Source organism: Ischnura elegans, chromosome 7 (assembly GCF_921293095.1).
Source record: "Ischnura elegans chromosome 7, ioIscEleg1.1, whole genome shotgun sequence".
NCBI classification, from domain to species: Eukaryota; Metazoa; Arthropoda; class Insecta; order Odonata; family Coenagrionidae; genus Ischnura; species Ischnura elegans.
The window spans coordinates 92,293,083-92,311,355 of record NC_060252.1 but is presented as its reverse complement, the minus strand read 5'-3'; the positions used below and the strand labels follow the sequence as shown (position 1 = coordinate 92,311,355).

At 36.1% G+C, this 18,273-nt stretch overlaps 1 protein-coding gene across 1 annotated transcript in view; it reads left to right on the top strand.

Annotated features, from left to right (window-relative positions):
* Positions 1-18,273, top strand: part of LOC124162248 (carbonic anhydrase-related protein 10) — a 653,815-nt gene that overhangs the window by 618,369 nt on the left and 17,173 nt on the right. The window contains exon 8 of the mRNA XM_046538715.1: positions 5,075-5,206. Within this exon, the coding sequence (XP_046394671.1) occupies positions 5,075-5,206 (132 nt within the window). The remainder of the gene's footprint in view (positions 1-5,074; positions 5,207-18,273) is intronic.

The window sequence follows — 18,273 nt, the reverse complement described above, 5'->3', positions numbered from 1 at the left end:
AGGAAACCTCCTTCCCTTCCTTCGTGGGGAGAAAGAACTTGGTGTTATGTAGTAGCCGTGAGAAAATGAGAATGCTCTACGAGCAGGAGGGGAATGGCATGGATTCATTGCGTTCAAAGGGTAACGCGACCATGCAAAAAGGGTGATCTAGAGCCCTAAATAAATTGAAGAAAGATCCCCATCGACGAGGCCCCACCCACGCTAACAAGGAAGGGGAAGATTCGACGGAAAGAACTAAGAGGTCGAGCGAAATATCAATGTTTAAAATGCTACCCTCCTCTTTGCCTAAGTATACAGTTCTCATTTTTACACTTAAATTCTTGATGTAAAGTACTCATACTCCTTTGACTCATACTCTTGCTAAGACACTTTTGCGTCAGTAATAAAGTAAATTCAAATCAATTAGATCTATTGAATAAGAACACTCATGCAAGGTAGTGTAATTTATTTACCTATTTTCAATTCGCAAGCGATTGCGTAAAATTCTTTCTATTCCATGGCATAAACATGGTAATTAACTGAAAGAGCCAGTTAATGAAATGAAAATTTTCAATGGTTCTAATTTTGTTGAAGCGCTAGGATTCCACGAGAATAACACTAATAACACTCTGTAAGAAGTAAAGTTATATAGGATATCCTAAGATTCATCACGTGAAATTCAATTGATATTTAGCTGTTATAAAAAGGAGAGATAATGCGAGGGTCAAGGCTTATATTCGGTTAATTTTTTCAGGGAATACTGTCTGTATAGCAGTATTTTAAATTAAGGACTTATTACCATTTATACTGTTATTTATGCAGAAAAAGTAATTAATGAATAGCATTTGTTTAAAGTCGTTCTCGCCATTATTTTGAACTAATTAAATAAATTTATTCATTTTTCGATCAATTTGGACATATATGGCCCTGAATAAATAGAATGCATTTTCTCCAACAACTTTTCACAGCAAAAACTCTACTTCGTCATTGAATGGAGAATATTATTGTAGAAAAACTGGAATACCGAAAGGATGGTCTTCAAAGAGATTATATAAAATTTGAAAAAAAGTTAACCATTTGCAGTCCTCATTGCTAAAAAGAGTGTTTAATTATTATGGGAGCTTAATCAGTCACCTAAGGCCTATGCTATTGCTTGAATGTTGGAGTGTACAGGTTATTTTTAAAGCTTACAAATTTTGGAATATATGGACCGATATTTTTCCCTAAAGTCTCGGAAATTATTTTTGCATCATTTGCACTGTGAGAAATAATATGGAAAAATGTCGATGATATGATTTTCATATTTTAATGTTACTGCATAATACCATAAACACAGTTTTTTTTACGGAAACGATGTATAGTTCAAATAAGAAATTCTGGAAACCTAGCATTTAGCTTTCTCCACTTTTAGTATGCTACATTATATCCTCCGAGCCCATCATGTGATTCTCTAGCCCTTTTTTATGACTGATTACTTATCTGCCTGTAATAATTTGATTTTGCGCTACAAGCTATCTAATATTATGGTTAATATATGTAAACCTGGTAAAAAGAGTAAAAAATAAGACGTTTTCCTAAGAAGTTTCCATACTAATTTCATAAATTAATCATCCCTATTTATGATAAGAGAAACATCGAAAGTTGCTCTCAGTACTCAATTTATGCGTATTTTTGATTCACTCTCTCAGAATTATTTCAAAATATGATCATGCGACACATGAACTAATAATTCTTGTATCCAATCATTATATTACATGTTAATGTTGTAAAAATATTATTTCCCACAGTAAATAGCCTCTCGAAATAAATAGATTCAGTTGATATCAGCTTTAGCAATTGATTTATGCATAGGGAAATAGCTTTCCGAATTTATGATATTTGAATGTGAAAGAAAACCCAGCTCTTAGTTCAGGGAAAAAATTTCATTCCACTGTATTGAGCTTTGTCTCCCTTGAAATCAGCATAACAATTTGATCTGCTCATAGACCAAATCAATAAATGTGGATTTGAAGGAGTTAAATGAAGGGTTCCAATGTACGTTTTTGCTTTTGAATCTAATTACTGGTTGAACATTGAACCAATGCAATCGGAGAGAGAATGCCGCAGCATCATTACTTACGAGCAATATAGGTCATCACGTTTTCATCATTCTCACATGCATATGTGTGGCAGCATCCCGAGAAGTTTCGTTTGTAACTCTATCTCGCTAATGTATTGAAATTGTAGTCATTGAAGTGGAAGCATGAATTAATTGATGAATGCGATCCATTTCTCTCTCTCTCTCTCTCTCTCTCTCTCTCTCTCTCTCTCTCTCTCTCTCTCTCTCTGCTCATACCACATATCGCTTTTCGCGCCTCTTTTATTTAAAAGGCCTCTCTCATACGTCTTCCATCTGCATTTTCAAAATAGGTGGTAGCTCTCCTGAGGTTTAAACTGAGGAACCTGGATTCGATTCCCTTTAATAATCGTCTATCTGCGGTTTTAAACTCGACTGTGTCACATAATTAATGAAATTATTATAACTCTAACAGGTTAAACTATTTGTTTTATCGATTATTCGTAAAAAAATATGGAATTCAACCAATAACTTGGTTACTAGAAAAACCTTTTTGTTCTTCACTCTTTCTGCCTGTGATAGTGCGCACGGGCAGCTGAATTTAAGTGCATATTCCAAATCATGGGGCCCATTGATAAGGTACTAAGAATAATAGGTTAGGGAACCCTCACACTGTATTTCTCGCGTGAAATGAACCCACTCGAAAAGAAGGGAACTGTACCCTACCAAAACCTTTAAAGATCTTTAACTTTCGTTGATTCTATTTAACTAGAATGCCCATTTATGACAATTCTTACATACCTATATCCACCTTTGATGCTCCTTCATTACCGTTAAAGTTATTCTACCTGTTCAGGTAGGTTTGTGTTGAACAATGTTGCCCCGTCTGTCCCTTTTTCCCTTATTGATTATCCCTCTACAGTTCGTATCAAGCCCTGGCATACTACCGATTAATTCTGCCATTTTTATTTCTATTCCTCGCATACATAACATTCCTCCTAACCAGTAACGTCATGGAAAAATTATCATTGTTGGAACGCACTTTCCTAAACTTTTTATGAGTGAAATATTACTCTGGGTGTAGTTTCTACTACCAGTTATTATTTACATTTCATCACATTTTTTTGTTTTGTTTACGAATGTACATCTTAGGAATTTTGTGGCAACAAAATTGATAAAAATTTTATTTGACTATTGTGTCTTTTCCGGCGCGTTCTGGCACCATGACACCACTACTCCTAACTTGCTTTTAATTATCTCCTCCACCCTTAATATTTGCTTGATCTGAGCCTTTAGTCTCCTCCGTACCTCATTTACAGTTTTTTCTCCTCATCCAACATGTTTAGCACTCCATCAATCCTCTTCTATCGGATAAATTTAATCATCATGCTCATATTTGCGGAGAAAATTTAATGAATGAGTATTTTATACGTTTTCTGGCTTATGAAGACACATCACTAGCTTTCTTAGAGACAAACTGCTTTTCAAAACAGTTTATCATCTGAAAAGATATATTTAAAATACATGGGAGCAGGGCCTTGTTAAAATATAACTGTACTTTATATTGAAAAAAAATACATCGGAGATAATACCGAAGCAATTTTTTTTCTTCAATTCTTAAGGCACATTTTGACCATAGTTTAACTTGTATTTCTTAGAAAACTTCAAGATGATAGCATGGGCTTTAATGGAGTGGGGTAAAGAATAATTACTGCGTGGTCTACAGATGGCACATCTACCATTCCCATGAAAAAAATTATTTTAACAATATTACGATAAATAAGTATTGAATCGGAAAGGAAAATTGCCTGATATCAGCTAAAAACCTAGAGGAAGGAAATAATTTATTATTGTGTAGCAATAGAGAAGAGACAAGGGCAAACATAAAACAAGGACTAAAACGTTTGAAGAAGTGAATTAGTGTCGACTTTTGTTTCCGGGGCAACCAGCAATGGACGGAGCAAGACAGAAACATTTAGTAAAATATCACAGGTGAATAGAGAATTCTGAAAAAAGAAGAATATAACCATAGATGAGGATACAAACATAGACGTAAGAAAACTGTTCATCAGATGCCATTTAGGAAGCATGTTTCTTTAGGAGAACAATTTATCGACGTTGATAGTAGCAAAGAATTCAAGAGTTAGCGGATTTCAGATGAATATGATGAGTCAGATGAATGATGAATTTAAAATAGATGGATCGAGTGAGTTATGAGTGAATCCTAAGAATGGAAGATATGAAAGATTTTTTAAAAATCCTAAAACTTAGGGGTAGTGAAATCAGCCACATTGCGAAACACGATATTCTGATGAGAACAATTGTCCAAAGGGAAGTTGATGCGTGGAAAGGCAAAGGAAGTTCCGGAATGAGTTACATGAGAGGGTTTATTAAGCATGCTATAGAGAATAATTACGTTGAAATGAAAATATACAACCTTGGTAACTTGGTAACACCTAGTGCACTTGATAATGACGCCTCAGTGTCGAAACACATCGTACCAATAAATAATTTTCCAGTGAAAAGTTACCAAGGTTATATTTTTCATTTCAACATGGATTTTCACAAAGTTAAAGCCGAATCAATTGAATTCATAATTACGTTATTTGTTATCTGATGGGAGAGTGGAATGGGAAGGTGCGTCAAACTTATCAATGGCCTTTTACTGTTTTTTAGCTTCTTGGATAACAGGTTTTAAAGAATAGATATACCATCATCTCATATGATATCATTCTTTGGCATTCACTTCGAGGATAAAAATCAAAAAAATTGAGGTCAAGAGAAATAAAAAAGAAATCAACGGCCTTTTGACATAAACGAACGCGTAAACCATAAATCCGGTCGAATAGGAGTGATGAATTCTCTTGAAGTTGTGAATGAAAATGTTTACTGTGTGTTTTTTTCAACAAGATCACTATATTTTATGCAGAATATTTTTGAGGTAACTATCTCCAAAATGTCTTTGCTGGTGAGAAAAACTTATTTTTGTCGGAAAAAATTCGTTCATGCACTAATTGCTGCTTGTATTTTTTTCCTCAGCTGTACGCGCTCAGGAAGTTGATGCAGGGTCCAGAGAATAACACGAAAGCCCCGCTGGGGAACAACGCGCGACCCTTGCAGCCCCTGTACCACCGAACAGTCCGCACGAATATTGATTTCAACAAACAAGAGGTGGGTTCTACCTTTTGATGTGAATATTGACTAGAAGGACCAAAAAGCCATCTGTGTGTTTCCCATTCTCTTTTCATTGTACAGTTTCATGGGAATTTTAGCGGCAAACAAGAGCTCTACCATGCTGCCTTTTTCTCCAACCCAGGGTTTCATGTTCGGTTGAAATTTTTTGGTGAATTTTTTTTCAAAAGTTTTTTACGGTCTTTACGCCTTTTTGTTCTGTTGAAGGTTGATCTTACCATTGGTAAATTAGTATTAAAGTTTACCCAGCGGTTTTGTTTGCTAAATATTTTATACATTACTTGATATTACTAGGACTCTAATTGAAAAATTGTAGTACATGAAATAAATATATAAAATAAATACTTTAATTAAAAAATTCAAAATATATATTCTTCACACTTCACAAGGTTATTCCGATAAAATTCTGGTTTCCTCACTTTTGTTTTAATAATCCAGTTAATTACTCGTGTACCGGAAAATTGATATATGCGAGAAGTAATTAGGGATCAGGAAGCCATAATTTCTTTCCAGTATGGGAAACTGCCCACTAAGGTATACCACCAACCGAATGCATGTAGAACTTGCTTTAATGTGCATTTTAGTACTTACTTTATCAAGGGTTTTTCCAAGATTAAATGTTGGATGTGCTGTAGTCGTCGCGCCGATGCTAGTTTCTTTTCTTTACAAATTGAGCTTTAAACACGTTCTCAGCTTTTAATTATTCATTCGGATCAAACTATCTTTCTACAAATATATTTGGATTCGCATCTGAGTTAAAGATTTTACGAAAAAAAAGATCTCGGTTGAATAACAGTTGTAAGCATAATTAATAAATATTTATTATTTTTATATAATTGTTCTGACTATAAAATAGGACAGTGGTCGCCGCTCGTAAATATCTATCTAATGTAGAATCTCATCACTGCAGTTTGAATGATTAATTCCAAAACTTCCTCGTCGACTTAGTGACCCGAAAAGACGCTGCTCAGCGTAATTAAATAGTCCTCAGTTCGATGCCGGTTAGTAATGAAAATAATTATTGTTGATTCTGCAAGTCAGCAAAATATACCAAATGACGGCTGTAAATGCGTTTATTTTTAAACAAAAATGCATTAATTTCAATTCTATCCTACTAATATTCAGTTTTGTGTTAATTTAAGTTTTATTAGCTTTTAATTAGTCTAAAATTTGCGACGAAAAATCTTACCTTTGGGAAAATGTGATGCTCCAGTAATGCATTGCGTAAATTTCATTCATGAGTTCCAAAAGGATCCACAAGGATGGGCTTTATTTTCTGAAATAATTTTTAGCATGCCTTTTGTCAGTCCTGAACTCGGATTCACCAACAAAACAAGGATATCAGATATCGACTCTCCTTTTTATACACTTGCTATCCTGGAAATTCTGCATTTGCCTCAGGATTGCAATTGAAATAAATTGCTTATTATCACTTTAGAGACTTCTTTCTTTATAAGAGTCCGGAGTGAATTTATTAACTTCTTCTGCAAAACTTCGTAAACTTTACAAAATTATATAACACCAAGGTTGATCGAAGAGTCATATGTTTTTAAGGTGAAAAAGAAATAACAAATCAATGCTTGATAATCACGCTATAAAAATATTTTCCATGAGTCTATCGACTCAGTCGTACTATTTATTGTCTTTTTTGATAGATGGATTTGTAAATATGGAATTGATTTTGACCACTGCTAAAATTAGTTAAAAATTCTATCCATTTTTAAATCTGCTTTGTCTTCTCAAGAAAATAAATTTTCCTCATTAGCCAATCGTATGCCTGAAAAAACAAATACTAATTAATAATTATAGAAATAGGGACCAGTGACCCAAATTTACACACGGTGGGAAACTCGAGAACTATTCCAGCAAAGCATACGCAGGGGAAAACTCAAATTCTATATTTTTCACTAGTTTTTAAAACTCTTATGACTGGATGGAAAATAAAAAATTGGTGCTAGGATAACTCGTAAATGTCAAGAAAAATTGTGGAGGAAGTGATTATTCCTGAAAGACAATGGGCGCGTCGAGGCTTAAATAAAAAAATATATAATGAGACATAACCAACCTCTCGCCACCTTTAAGTTCGCCCGTCATCCTGGGGAAGCAGGCTGGTAATGAGTCCGTCTGCTCCTCTGTCGGTGCAGAAGCACTTCCTTAAATTTCTCATCCATCCTCCCAACGCTTCCCTAAAGAGGTCGAATAATCCGAAACTCGCCCCGTTCCTCCGACGCGCGTCACTTCGCCCACCCCGGCCTCTCCTTTAGCCCTGACGCAGCAGACATCCATCCCTCCTCCCCTTTTTATCAAGCGCCTCCGCTGCTGCCTTCCTGGCTTGCTGCTTCGCGGCGCCCGACAGAAGACGTCTCGACACGTCTCCCGAAAGATCACGCTCCACGACGCCGTCCGCAAGTATTTTCGTGCTCTCCTTACAACCACCGCGGCCACTCAGTTGCGGAAATGAAATTTCCGAGTTTGTCCTGGTTTTTCCTGCATTTTCATTTTTATTCCGGTGATTTTTGCAGTGGATCCCGATGCTTTTTATTATGAACTAAAGTGCTCGTTCACACTCAGACCTGAAATCATGATACGAATTTCGTTTTTGGAAGGAATAATGAGTAACTCAAGCGTCCGCCTAAAAGCAACTCACCCGGTGGAAAACCCGAGAAGATTTCACTTGTATCATTCGCCAGGGAAGACTGAAATTATATTTATATAAGTAACTCAGCCAATTCAGTCAGTCACTCATTATTCGAAATAAAATGATAAAACTGTGTAAGGCTCACTAGTGTATTTAAATAGACATTAGGGTTTCGTGACGTAGTTACATCTTCAGGTGACTGATATTACAATATAAGATGCATGTAATATCGGTCACCTGAAGATGTAACTACGTTACGAAACCCGGGCCGTGCCTTATTAAATACACTTGTGAACCTTACAATGTTTTATTCTTCTATTTACAATTTGGAGAGGTTTCACAAAGTCAAGCCTGAAGTTATCAGTCACTCATTAGTTAAACTCCTTGAGTGTTAATTGATTATCTAGGTGCTAAGCTATAATTGCCGATGTATTTTTGCTGATTTTGCAGTAGTTTAGGAAAACATTTACGTCTGAAAAACAAGAGAAGATATATGTTCAAAAACACAAGAAAAACTTTTTTATATGAGGTTTCACCTTTTTAATATATTATTGAAAGATTGTTTTTTTAATAAGAGTTCAGAAATAAGTAATTTTAATAAGTTTTTTGCTATTACTTGTCCTAATTACTGATTTTACCAAACATTTTCCATTTTTGTCGGTATTTTTGCGGTTAGTATAATGCATTTTTATGCAAAATATTATTTAATTTTTTACTAGGAATTCATGCATTAACCTCCCATTTCTCTACTTACAACTTGGCACGAATTACATTTTACGGCAAGTTTCTCCGATTGGGGGTTTCTTCAAGTAAAATGATAAAATCTAATACATTTTTCATTACTTTTTATATCATAGGGTATTGACTGAATAAATCAATCTAATTTATTTAAAATATAATTTAAATTTTAATTCATAGTGAATAAAACCATGCATATAATTATTAAATGAATAAAATTGAAAATATTCGGTATAAGGGCGGTATTATAGTTGCCTGGTTAACCCGCGGTTTAATAACTGTCGAAGGAAGGGTGATAAAAAATACTAGGCATGTCACCCGAACGTTAGAGCAAGGAAGGAGAAGGTGTGATAAAATGTCTCCAGCTTCCCATTCTAGTTTTATAAACTCAATCTTTGCCCAGCGATTTCACGTTTCAAACATTTCAATTATCTCAGAATCTTTGGACGGGTACAAACGAAATTTCCGCCGAAGTAAGACACTCTTAATTATAATTAACCACCAAATTTCATTGATTGACACGTAATATGGTAAAAGCTATTCATACAATCTTCCCGTGGAAATAAAAAAAAATTAGGTTGCAATTTGAGAGAGCAGTATTTGGTTGCCGAGATGATGGAGGTCAATGGAAGAGCGATAGTAATCGAATCAACGTCTGTAGGTATCGAGGCGTTGATACTATGTGTAATAGATTTGAGATGAGAGTATGTATATTTATAATGAGCAAATTTCAGAATTATTTTTCCCGATATTTTTACACTTGCAGATTTCTCCGGTGATGAAAATCAATAACAGAGCAATATTAATCGAATCGAACCTGTAGGGACTGAGACGTTGATACTATATGCATTCGATTTGGTATTATGGTCAGGGGTGCCGACTTATAAAAAATATTGGGGGATCCCTAACCGGGGATCTTGCCCCAGGAAATTTTATAAGCAGTGAGTTTTTAGTTTTTTAAGCATTTCAGAAGAGACATATGATCAGCATTAGAATCCTGATAACTCGAATACTGATATCTGGACACTCCCGGGAAAATCGAGAAGCCTGGCACATTTTTTCGTCAAACCCATAACCAATTTTCGAGGGGGCTCGGGCCCCCTCAGGCCCCATGGAGTCGGCGCCACTGATTGTAGTATATGCTTAAGGAGGAATTTAAATTATGTAACGACCATATGTTCCCATTCCACTCACCCCTTCTGAACATTACTCTATCTCCAACCCATCGCCCATTGACGTCATCAGTAACCTCGGAATGAACATACCCCAATAACTCCTCCCCTCCCTTCCTCCCCCCTCCTGAAAAACCATTATATAAAGGCTGTCACCCAAGGACAATCGCAAAAGTTACCGAAACCATGGTCGGTGAAAATTAAAGAGTGTGTAAACAGACAAGTTTTTTTAATAAGCTGAATATCAAAGATTTTCACCGCATCGCGCCGAACACCGTATCTTTTATTCTAAGGAAGAAATTCCCGCATTATATTTTCCGGTTCTTGCGAGTTCTTCCCGGTTCAAGTGATCCTTATAATAATTACAACCCGTCGAAGCGACGCGTAATAGTGCTTCTAGTTACCGATACGAACCCAGTCCTTCCAGTGTTAAAACTTGCGGGTTTCTCCCCTTGGACGCGATTGGTTGACCAGCGTCCTCACCCCATTCGCGACCGAACGCAGACAAAAACTTCGCGGCCCCCGCATGCAGCAGCCGAGAGAGTAGAGCAGCCTCTTCACCAAGCAGACGCGAGAATGCCGTCCCATTAGCGCACTCGGGCGCACTGGGGTTGAGCGGGGGCGGGTTGCTAAAGGATGGGGCGAAACCACACAGTGTCGTCCTTTCCACGGCGGCTGTGAAGAGCACGTTTCTGCTGACACAGAAAGCCATGTCGCGGCGTATTATGCCCGGTATTTTACACTGCACTCCAATTCCTTTTTTGCCTCCGTATCAAAGGTTGAAAGACATTTCGATTTTCTTCCCGAACGTATTGTGAATGGAAAGATAGACAAGTTCAAAGAGTATGGCGAAGATGATTAACTAAGGTACCTTGCTGTGGCGACGTGATCAAGGGGCCCCAAAAGGCAAATTCATCCTTCAAAAATTCTAATAAAAATATTTCCGTTTGTTCATTCAATGATTTAAACTGAAGATCTCGTTTGATTTCTGAATCCCTGAAGTAGATGGGCAAGTTGCACATCGAAGCATTGGAAGGAGATGTGGTGGGTCTTACCCGGTGTGATACCGAAGAAATCTTCGCTGCTAAAGAACTCAGTTTAAAATTAAAATTATTTGTTTTAATTTCTTCTGAGCATGTCCACAATTGTAATGTTATCCTCCTCAGAAATTAAGTCTTTCGATTCGTAAAAATTTCTCAAAATTTTCTTGATAAAAAAATCTTTGGCAATTGGATAAAGATTAATACCACAGCACATACACGCAGCCGGACATATCTCTCTGATCTCTTGCTCTATCGCAACCACACATGGGTGATTTGTGGCCTGTCTACACTAAAATACAGTCTATTATTTTCACGTATTAAACACTCATTACATTCTTTCAATAAACTCAATAATTAATTAATTTTATGATAAAAACTCTCATTTACTATGATTTCTTCTATACAGGTGTTCGTTTCCAAATTCCAAATAAATTATCACGTAAGTGTTACGGCGGCAGTGGTTAATAATGGTGAAATCCTCTCGGGTTTTCCACCGAATGAGTTGCTTTTAGGCCGAGGTTTATCTGGCTGCCCTTGCCATTCTCCTAAGGAATAGCAGTCCGAAGGAAAAATCAAGTATACGTGAAAACCTCAAGTTTCTCAAAGTTGCTCAAAGCATTATAATTATTTGTCTCATTCAGTTATCTTGCACATGTATGAAGTTTTTCCTCCCAAATCTGGAATCATCCTTAGGTGTAGCATTTAAATCTAAAAAACTATCATTTATCTACAAGGATTTGCATTTTCATTTTTCCTTCAAAAATATATTTCTCAAATTTTACGTTTTCAAAAATATTTACCAATAAAGAAGTTTTAAAATAATTCTTTTTGGGGTGTGGAAGAAGTTTCACGTTCAATTCGTTAGATTTGTGGAAAATGTCGTGATAGCGTTTCATATGCTAAATACATTGTGACATATCACGGTGTAAGTGATAGCTTACGGATAGCTAGTGGTGAGAAAGGCAGGCATAGCCATGTAGAAATGAGAATACGAGTGAAAAACACGCCTGAAATTTATAATTTTAAAATGTTCACTACATCAGGACGTTAATTTGATGAGAGAACCGAATGGGAAATTGAATGGAGGCCGAGAACTCATGTGAGAGAATAAAGATTCGCTTCCACTTGCAAGGGAGTTGAATCAGATTCTGTGAACTGCTTTAGAAATATTTTAAGAGTCTATACATTGGAGCCCTCGGGAGGGAACTACAACCAGTTCAACGGAAGTTTGAAGAAACATTCAGCCTTCGGCCTCCCTTTTATTATAGAGTTCCGCTGATATTTCTTATTTTTCGCATTTCCCTTCCCAGTTTCATTTTGCCCTTTTCAACGTACATAGTTTTCTATAGCGTTCATATTATGTAACATTTTTCCACGTGAGAAGGTAAGGATTCAAGATAAAACAGATTCTGTGTTTAATCGCTCAAAATTACCAGTTTTATTTCGCACATTTGCAGGGTAAATTTATCAAAGCCATCGAATTTCCGATAGCAAATTATAGGTATCCCAAACATTTAAAGTTATGTTAATACAGTTCTTTTATCATTATTCACTCATTAAAATTGTAAGTACCCCTAAATTTATGGTTATTAAGTACTATAGTTTTCAATTTATATCTCTTACATTCCAATAGCCGTGGCAAATTTTCAACATTCTGATTCCTCAGTATTGCAAAAAGTGTGAGAACTGCATATATATGTATTTTTTATTGCACAAAAGAGGATAAAAACTCAAGTTCTTCCAATAATCACTTTTGTGCCGACACCTTTTATTAAAGCATGACGATGGAGTCTTTTGACTGCAACTTCGTCTAAAGAACACTTAACGCTGAGTGCAAAGGATGTCTTTCGCAGGCAAGCTACACGGAAATAATCCAGCAAAAGAAAACTCAAGCAGAGCTATTAAGTTATAATGAACGTAAGCGCTTCTTTTTCCTCGATTTTTCTTCGTAATCGGCTTAACCCATCACAGTTCTCCCCTCGACCCAAATGCATTTGTCCATTTCGCTACCTTTGCGGCTTACTCACCCCTCCTCACAATTCCTGGCTAAGTTTTTATTTTTCTACCTTACTTAATCACCTCATGATTTTTCTGTTATAATTTAAATAACTGAGAATCACATTATTGCTGCTAAAAGCACTGTATTAATAATTATATGTGCATGGAAATAAATATTGCTTTCATAGAGAAAAAGTGTCGAGCAAAATGACATACCCAAAGTTGCTCCTCGATTTACTTAAAGAATTTTTCCCAGTATTTTACATTTATTGAATTTAAAAAAATTAGTATGATTTAATTCAATTAAATCTCGATTAAATCCCTTTTTTTTAGTGCGCATGTTATTGCCACAAAAACATATTTCATGGCTTTCTCAGTAGTACGTTGGGCTAAATGCTGGCGAATGAATGAATCAGTCAATTAATCAGGCCACACAACTTGAATTATGTAAGAAATGACAATTTTTCTAATGCCATAATTTTCAATCAATTTTTGGCAGAATGAATTTTCAATAGCAAAATCATTACGGTTTTCTAAATCCACTCACTTCAAAATATCTTATCTTTAATATTTCCCCTTTATCTTTCCACCGCTTGCGTCATCTCTTCCATGGCCACTTCCATGGTGATATCGCTCCATACTCGGCGAAATATTATTTTTAAGGCTTTAACAGGGCAGTGTGTTCCTGGATTGATATGCATCACGGGATGACAGCAAATAATGCATTGCATATGGTATTGAGAGAGGTAGGGAAACATCAATTCTTGTGGTATTGACAACGTGTACGGCGCTGAGAAGTTTTTTTAAAGTTCTTTATCATCACTCCTAGAATAGAACTTACGATGCTATGAACTGCAGCTCCCCACGCTTTTACCATTTGCTTATCGCAACACTTGGCAGGGAACCCTTTCTACACATCGATGGCGGGAAAGCAGAGCACATTAAGTTTCTCGCCTACATTTTGCACTGGATCCCACGCTGATAGTTACTGCAAACTTAGGGCCTAACATGCAGGTGTAGTAAACATTTGGCTGGGAAAAATACATCCTTGAAAGATGCGCTTTTGAATGATGCACCTTCAAGGACGAACACGCGAGCCATTACCTTTCTATCATCCTTTCAAATTCCAGCATTTGGACTAATGGGTACACGAATTCGTTGTACATGGACGCTGTGCATTTAAAACACATCTTGATGGATACCTACTTCGCTCTTGACCCCGAGCTTGGACCTTGAACACAAATCGGAGCGGATATCACACCTGAATTTTTTTTTATAACCTGGCTGTAATTTCGCCATTATAGTATCTACATTTACACAATTAATTTTTTTCTTTGTTAGGAACTTTATGTGTGTAAAATAGACCGATGAGTTCCACAAAAAATGGACTTTAATAGGTAATTGGAAAATAATACCACAATAATAAACTTTTTACCATATTGATTTTAGTATGATATTTCTATGCAATTCAACCGGAAACATATTAAATTTTTTCATTCCCAATGAATATTTTTATCTGACTCAGTTTCAGAAAATTACTTTAAGTATTTAGATGGAGGCTACATAATGTACTACACATATTTTACTCTAGTTCACCGTGAGCTGTTGGTCGAAAAATGATTGTCTTCGGGATTAAATTTGCTGATGGGAAATATTTCATAGCAAGTATTTTTAACACAATAATAAATGCATTGAGCATGAAAATAATATTTCCGCGAATTGAGCTCCCAAAAGGCAAAGTTTTTAAGTAACGTTATTCGCAGATAGACATAATAAGTGATGTGGGGTTTGCTTCATTTTCTCAGCTTTCAAAAATAGGCCACGTGCTCACGTATTTAGCGTAGAGACATCGGGTAGTGGCAATTATTACTCTATTAGATTGTTTTTCAGCCGTTTCCCGCTATTTTTCGATACATCTACATGATACCCTGCGAGCCACCTCTAGGGTGTTTGGTAGGGGGTAATCAATCATCAGCATGCAATTGGATTCCCACATGCACGCCACACAGTCTGAAAAAGTTAGTAGGCTACACTACAAGCCATTTAATCTATTTCTGAGTTCGGCCGTTATAATCTCTTATTGATCGTGGAAAAAAAGACATTCTGAATCTGTCTGTCCTACAGTCTCTCTCTCTTATTTTATTTATATAATCTGATCTTCTGTAGTATGTTGGCACTCGTAAAATATGGCCAACTTCGTCAGAAAAGACTCTGCTCTTGAATCTAAAGGTTTTAGTCTATTTTTCAATCTACGGTCTGACCGAAATTCCCATCCGAGTTTACCTAAGAGGTCAGTTACACTAACAAGACTATCGCAAATACTTTTCACGTACCTGGCAGCTCTTCTTTGTACACGCTCTAACCCTGTTTTTATGCTTATTTAATGAGGATCCCAAACACTGGCAGCGTATTCTAAATGGGGTCTAACGAGGGAGAAGTAGCTAATTTCTCTCACTATGTCGTCGAACAATTCTAATATTCTTTTAACAAATTCGTGCGTAGGTTTCAGCGGCGTTGTTCACGATGACTCCTAATTTTCGGGTTCTCCAGCCGCGTCTGTCGTTTATGGTTGACAACAGTTTCGGAAGCCATCCTGCTTCCGTCTTCAGGTCGAAGGTGAGAAGTTTTCATTTTTTGCCGTCTTATATAGCACTGGCCGATCTCCCCCTGTGCGCTGATTGGTCAGAACTCTCTTCCAAACGTTGCTGATTGGGTAGCCGTTGTCCCTGTTGATATTTTGTGTTCTGTGAATTTGAAATTTGAAGTCATTCTTTTAACAAAACCCATTTTACGATTAGCTCAACCTGTTATTTCCCGAAGATATTTATTCCACGATAGGTAATTGAGTCTAACTCCTAGATATTTCATGGCAACCACTGTTTCTAATTGGGTTACTTAAGGCTAGATGGCGATACATGGTGGAACTTAGTGACAGGAAGTATTATAAAAGATACACTGTTGTATGTTCCACAGGAGTTTACTTAACCGACCCAGGTTTCGATAATACACAATATCAATCAAGTCACTTGAAGTGAGTCATTTCCTAATACTAAAGTAAACATTCATACCGTTGCTAGCGGACAGGTCCTGACATGACCATCGATACAAAGAGATGTGACCTTTGAAAATGACATAGTGTAATGCCGAAACCTGGGTCGGTTAAGTAAACTTCTGTGGGACATAGAACAGTGTATCTTTCATTATTTTTCTACTTGGCTACTCCCAGTGATATATGTTGTGGGGAGTTATTCCTCGATAGTTATTCCAGTAGCCAAGAGAATTTATTTCTGAAAGATATGAGAGTAAATGACCTGTAAAAGCACAACCTGATGACAATTATTCGTATGTGAGCTTCATATTACATAAGCTGTTAATAAAATTCTGGTATTCATTCGGTTCATCGTGGCACCAGAGTGAGCTGTTACATAGTTTCCAAGAGGGCAGTCGGCATTCCACCAGTTAACCTCAACTGATGCTGTGGTTGATACTAAGGTGACTAGATATCGCGAGGGATCTGAGAGGGTGAGAAAAGATTATCTCCATCCCGGAGGATGGGGAAAGTTGCGATTGAGGGGATTTGAAGCCACAGGCGATGGTAAAATCAAGTGCCAGTGACCGAGATAAAAAGGTGAAAAGGCTTGTGGCGTTGGACTTAAAAAAAACACGGTGTTAGTTACCTTTTCAAGAGAGCGGACTTTTTTGTTGCCAACTCTTTTTTTCTGCTAGAGGTGTATATTCGCCACCTTTCCCCCCCCCCCCCCCTATCTTCTACTCCCCCTTACTGATTCTACTTCCGATAGCAAAGATAGCACAGCTTCCTGATGAAGCCTTCTCGGGTCCTTTACGCGATCGTGAGTTGCCCAAAGCGTTGCTTCAACTACCCCTTGGCTTTTTATTTGGTCGCATTAATCTGAACGATAAATAAAACTAATATGGTTCTAGGTCGTTTATTTTTTATTCTATAGCATATGCTAATATTATTTAAATTTTGAACTTACGTAGGGTGGTTCGACTAACCCCTTTATGCTACAACGGTACGGATTTTTTCTCATATTATTCTAATTTTGCTTTACATTAGTTTATTTTGTGTTCTCTTCTTGCTACATAAAGTAATATTGTACATGAAAATATCTAAATACAGGAAGGTAGCCCCTAAAAATAAAATATTCGATGATATTGATACATAAAAATTAGCCTTTTTTTCCGGACGCAAATTTACATTTTGTATCGTGAAAAATGAATACGGTTTAAAATTCAACTCCAGCATATTCAAACGCTCTCTCATTACTATCATAAAATAAAATAAATCAATTCATTTCAATAAAGAGATTGCTTTTAAAACATTTATTCTTTAAGTCCTTTAAGTTCGGACTACGGACCAAATATTGAAATATCAGGAGGGACATTCAAGACTCACTTCCCTTTTACCTTACGGTTAGGGGAAAATCTTTCGTTGACATAGGATTTTTATCCTCCCCGCCGTTATTTACCTTCTATCGAATTATTTCGTTTTCTGCTTTTTTTTATTTAGATGGCGGTAGATTTGGTAGTGTCACGTTTTAAAAGTTGAGTCTTTTTCTCTTTGCCACCACAAAGTATTCAATTTGACTTCTGCCGATCTTTACGCTTTGTTGAACTGTTTATATCTTTTCTTTGGTTTTTTCAACTTCAAGGCTCTTCAGAGCATAGCATTAAACTTAATTTTAAAAATGTTTTTCTGGAATGCCACAGGTTAACAGCTGATCAATTATGAAACCCTTCTCAAATACTTTATTATGAATAAATAAGTCCTTATTATAGCAATTATCTTTACCAACTAGCTGAGTAAATTTTTTTATTGATCTGAAGAGGTCGGCAAGTATTATTTATAAAATATTAAATCATACTGTATTTTTAAGAATTTGAAAATCATTGTGAAAAAAATATATATTCTGCTTTGGCTTTTAATAATTTTCACGTTTACTACCTAAAAATATTAAAAAATAAGGTAGACGGATAACATGTAAACCGAGTCAATTTTATCCGCAGACATTCGGGAAAAAGTGTAGGACTTCCTGGTGTCCTTAAATGAAAAATAGGTTGATCTTTATTCCTCTGACCCAACTAAGTTTTAAATCTTCCTATTATGGTTTTATTAAAATATTCGATTTCGCCGTTATTCTTGAGCGAGCCAAGATATGTGGTCTGGCACTACAAGACTAAAAATCTTTAAATTAAATTAGTTAATATTTGAATGAGAGTTGAATATTAATATATTTGAATAACACTGATGCTTTTGATATAAACTGCTGTTTTCAATTTTTATGGCCCATGAACCATCTCTAAAATAATCTATCATCATCATCAAGAGCCAACAATCTGGCCATTGGTAATACGCAGGTATTCTTTAGTTTTTTATCAGCTAATTTTTTCGCACTACCATAGTTTTTCTCTTTTATATTATTTGTCCCCTCTTCA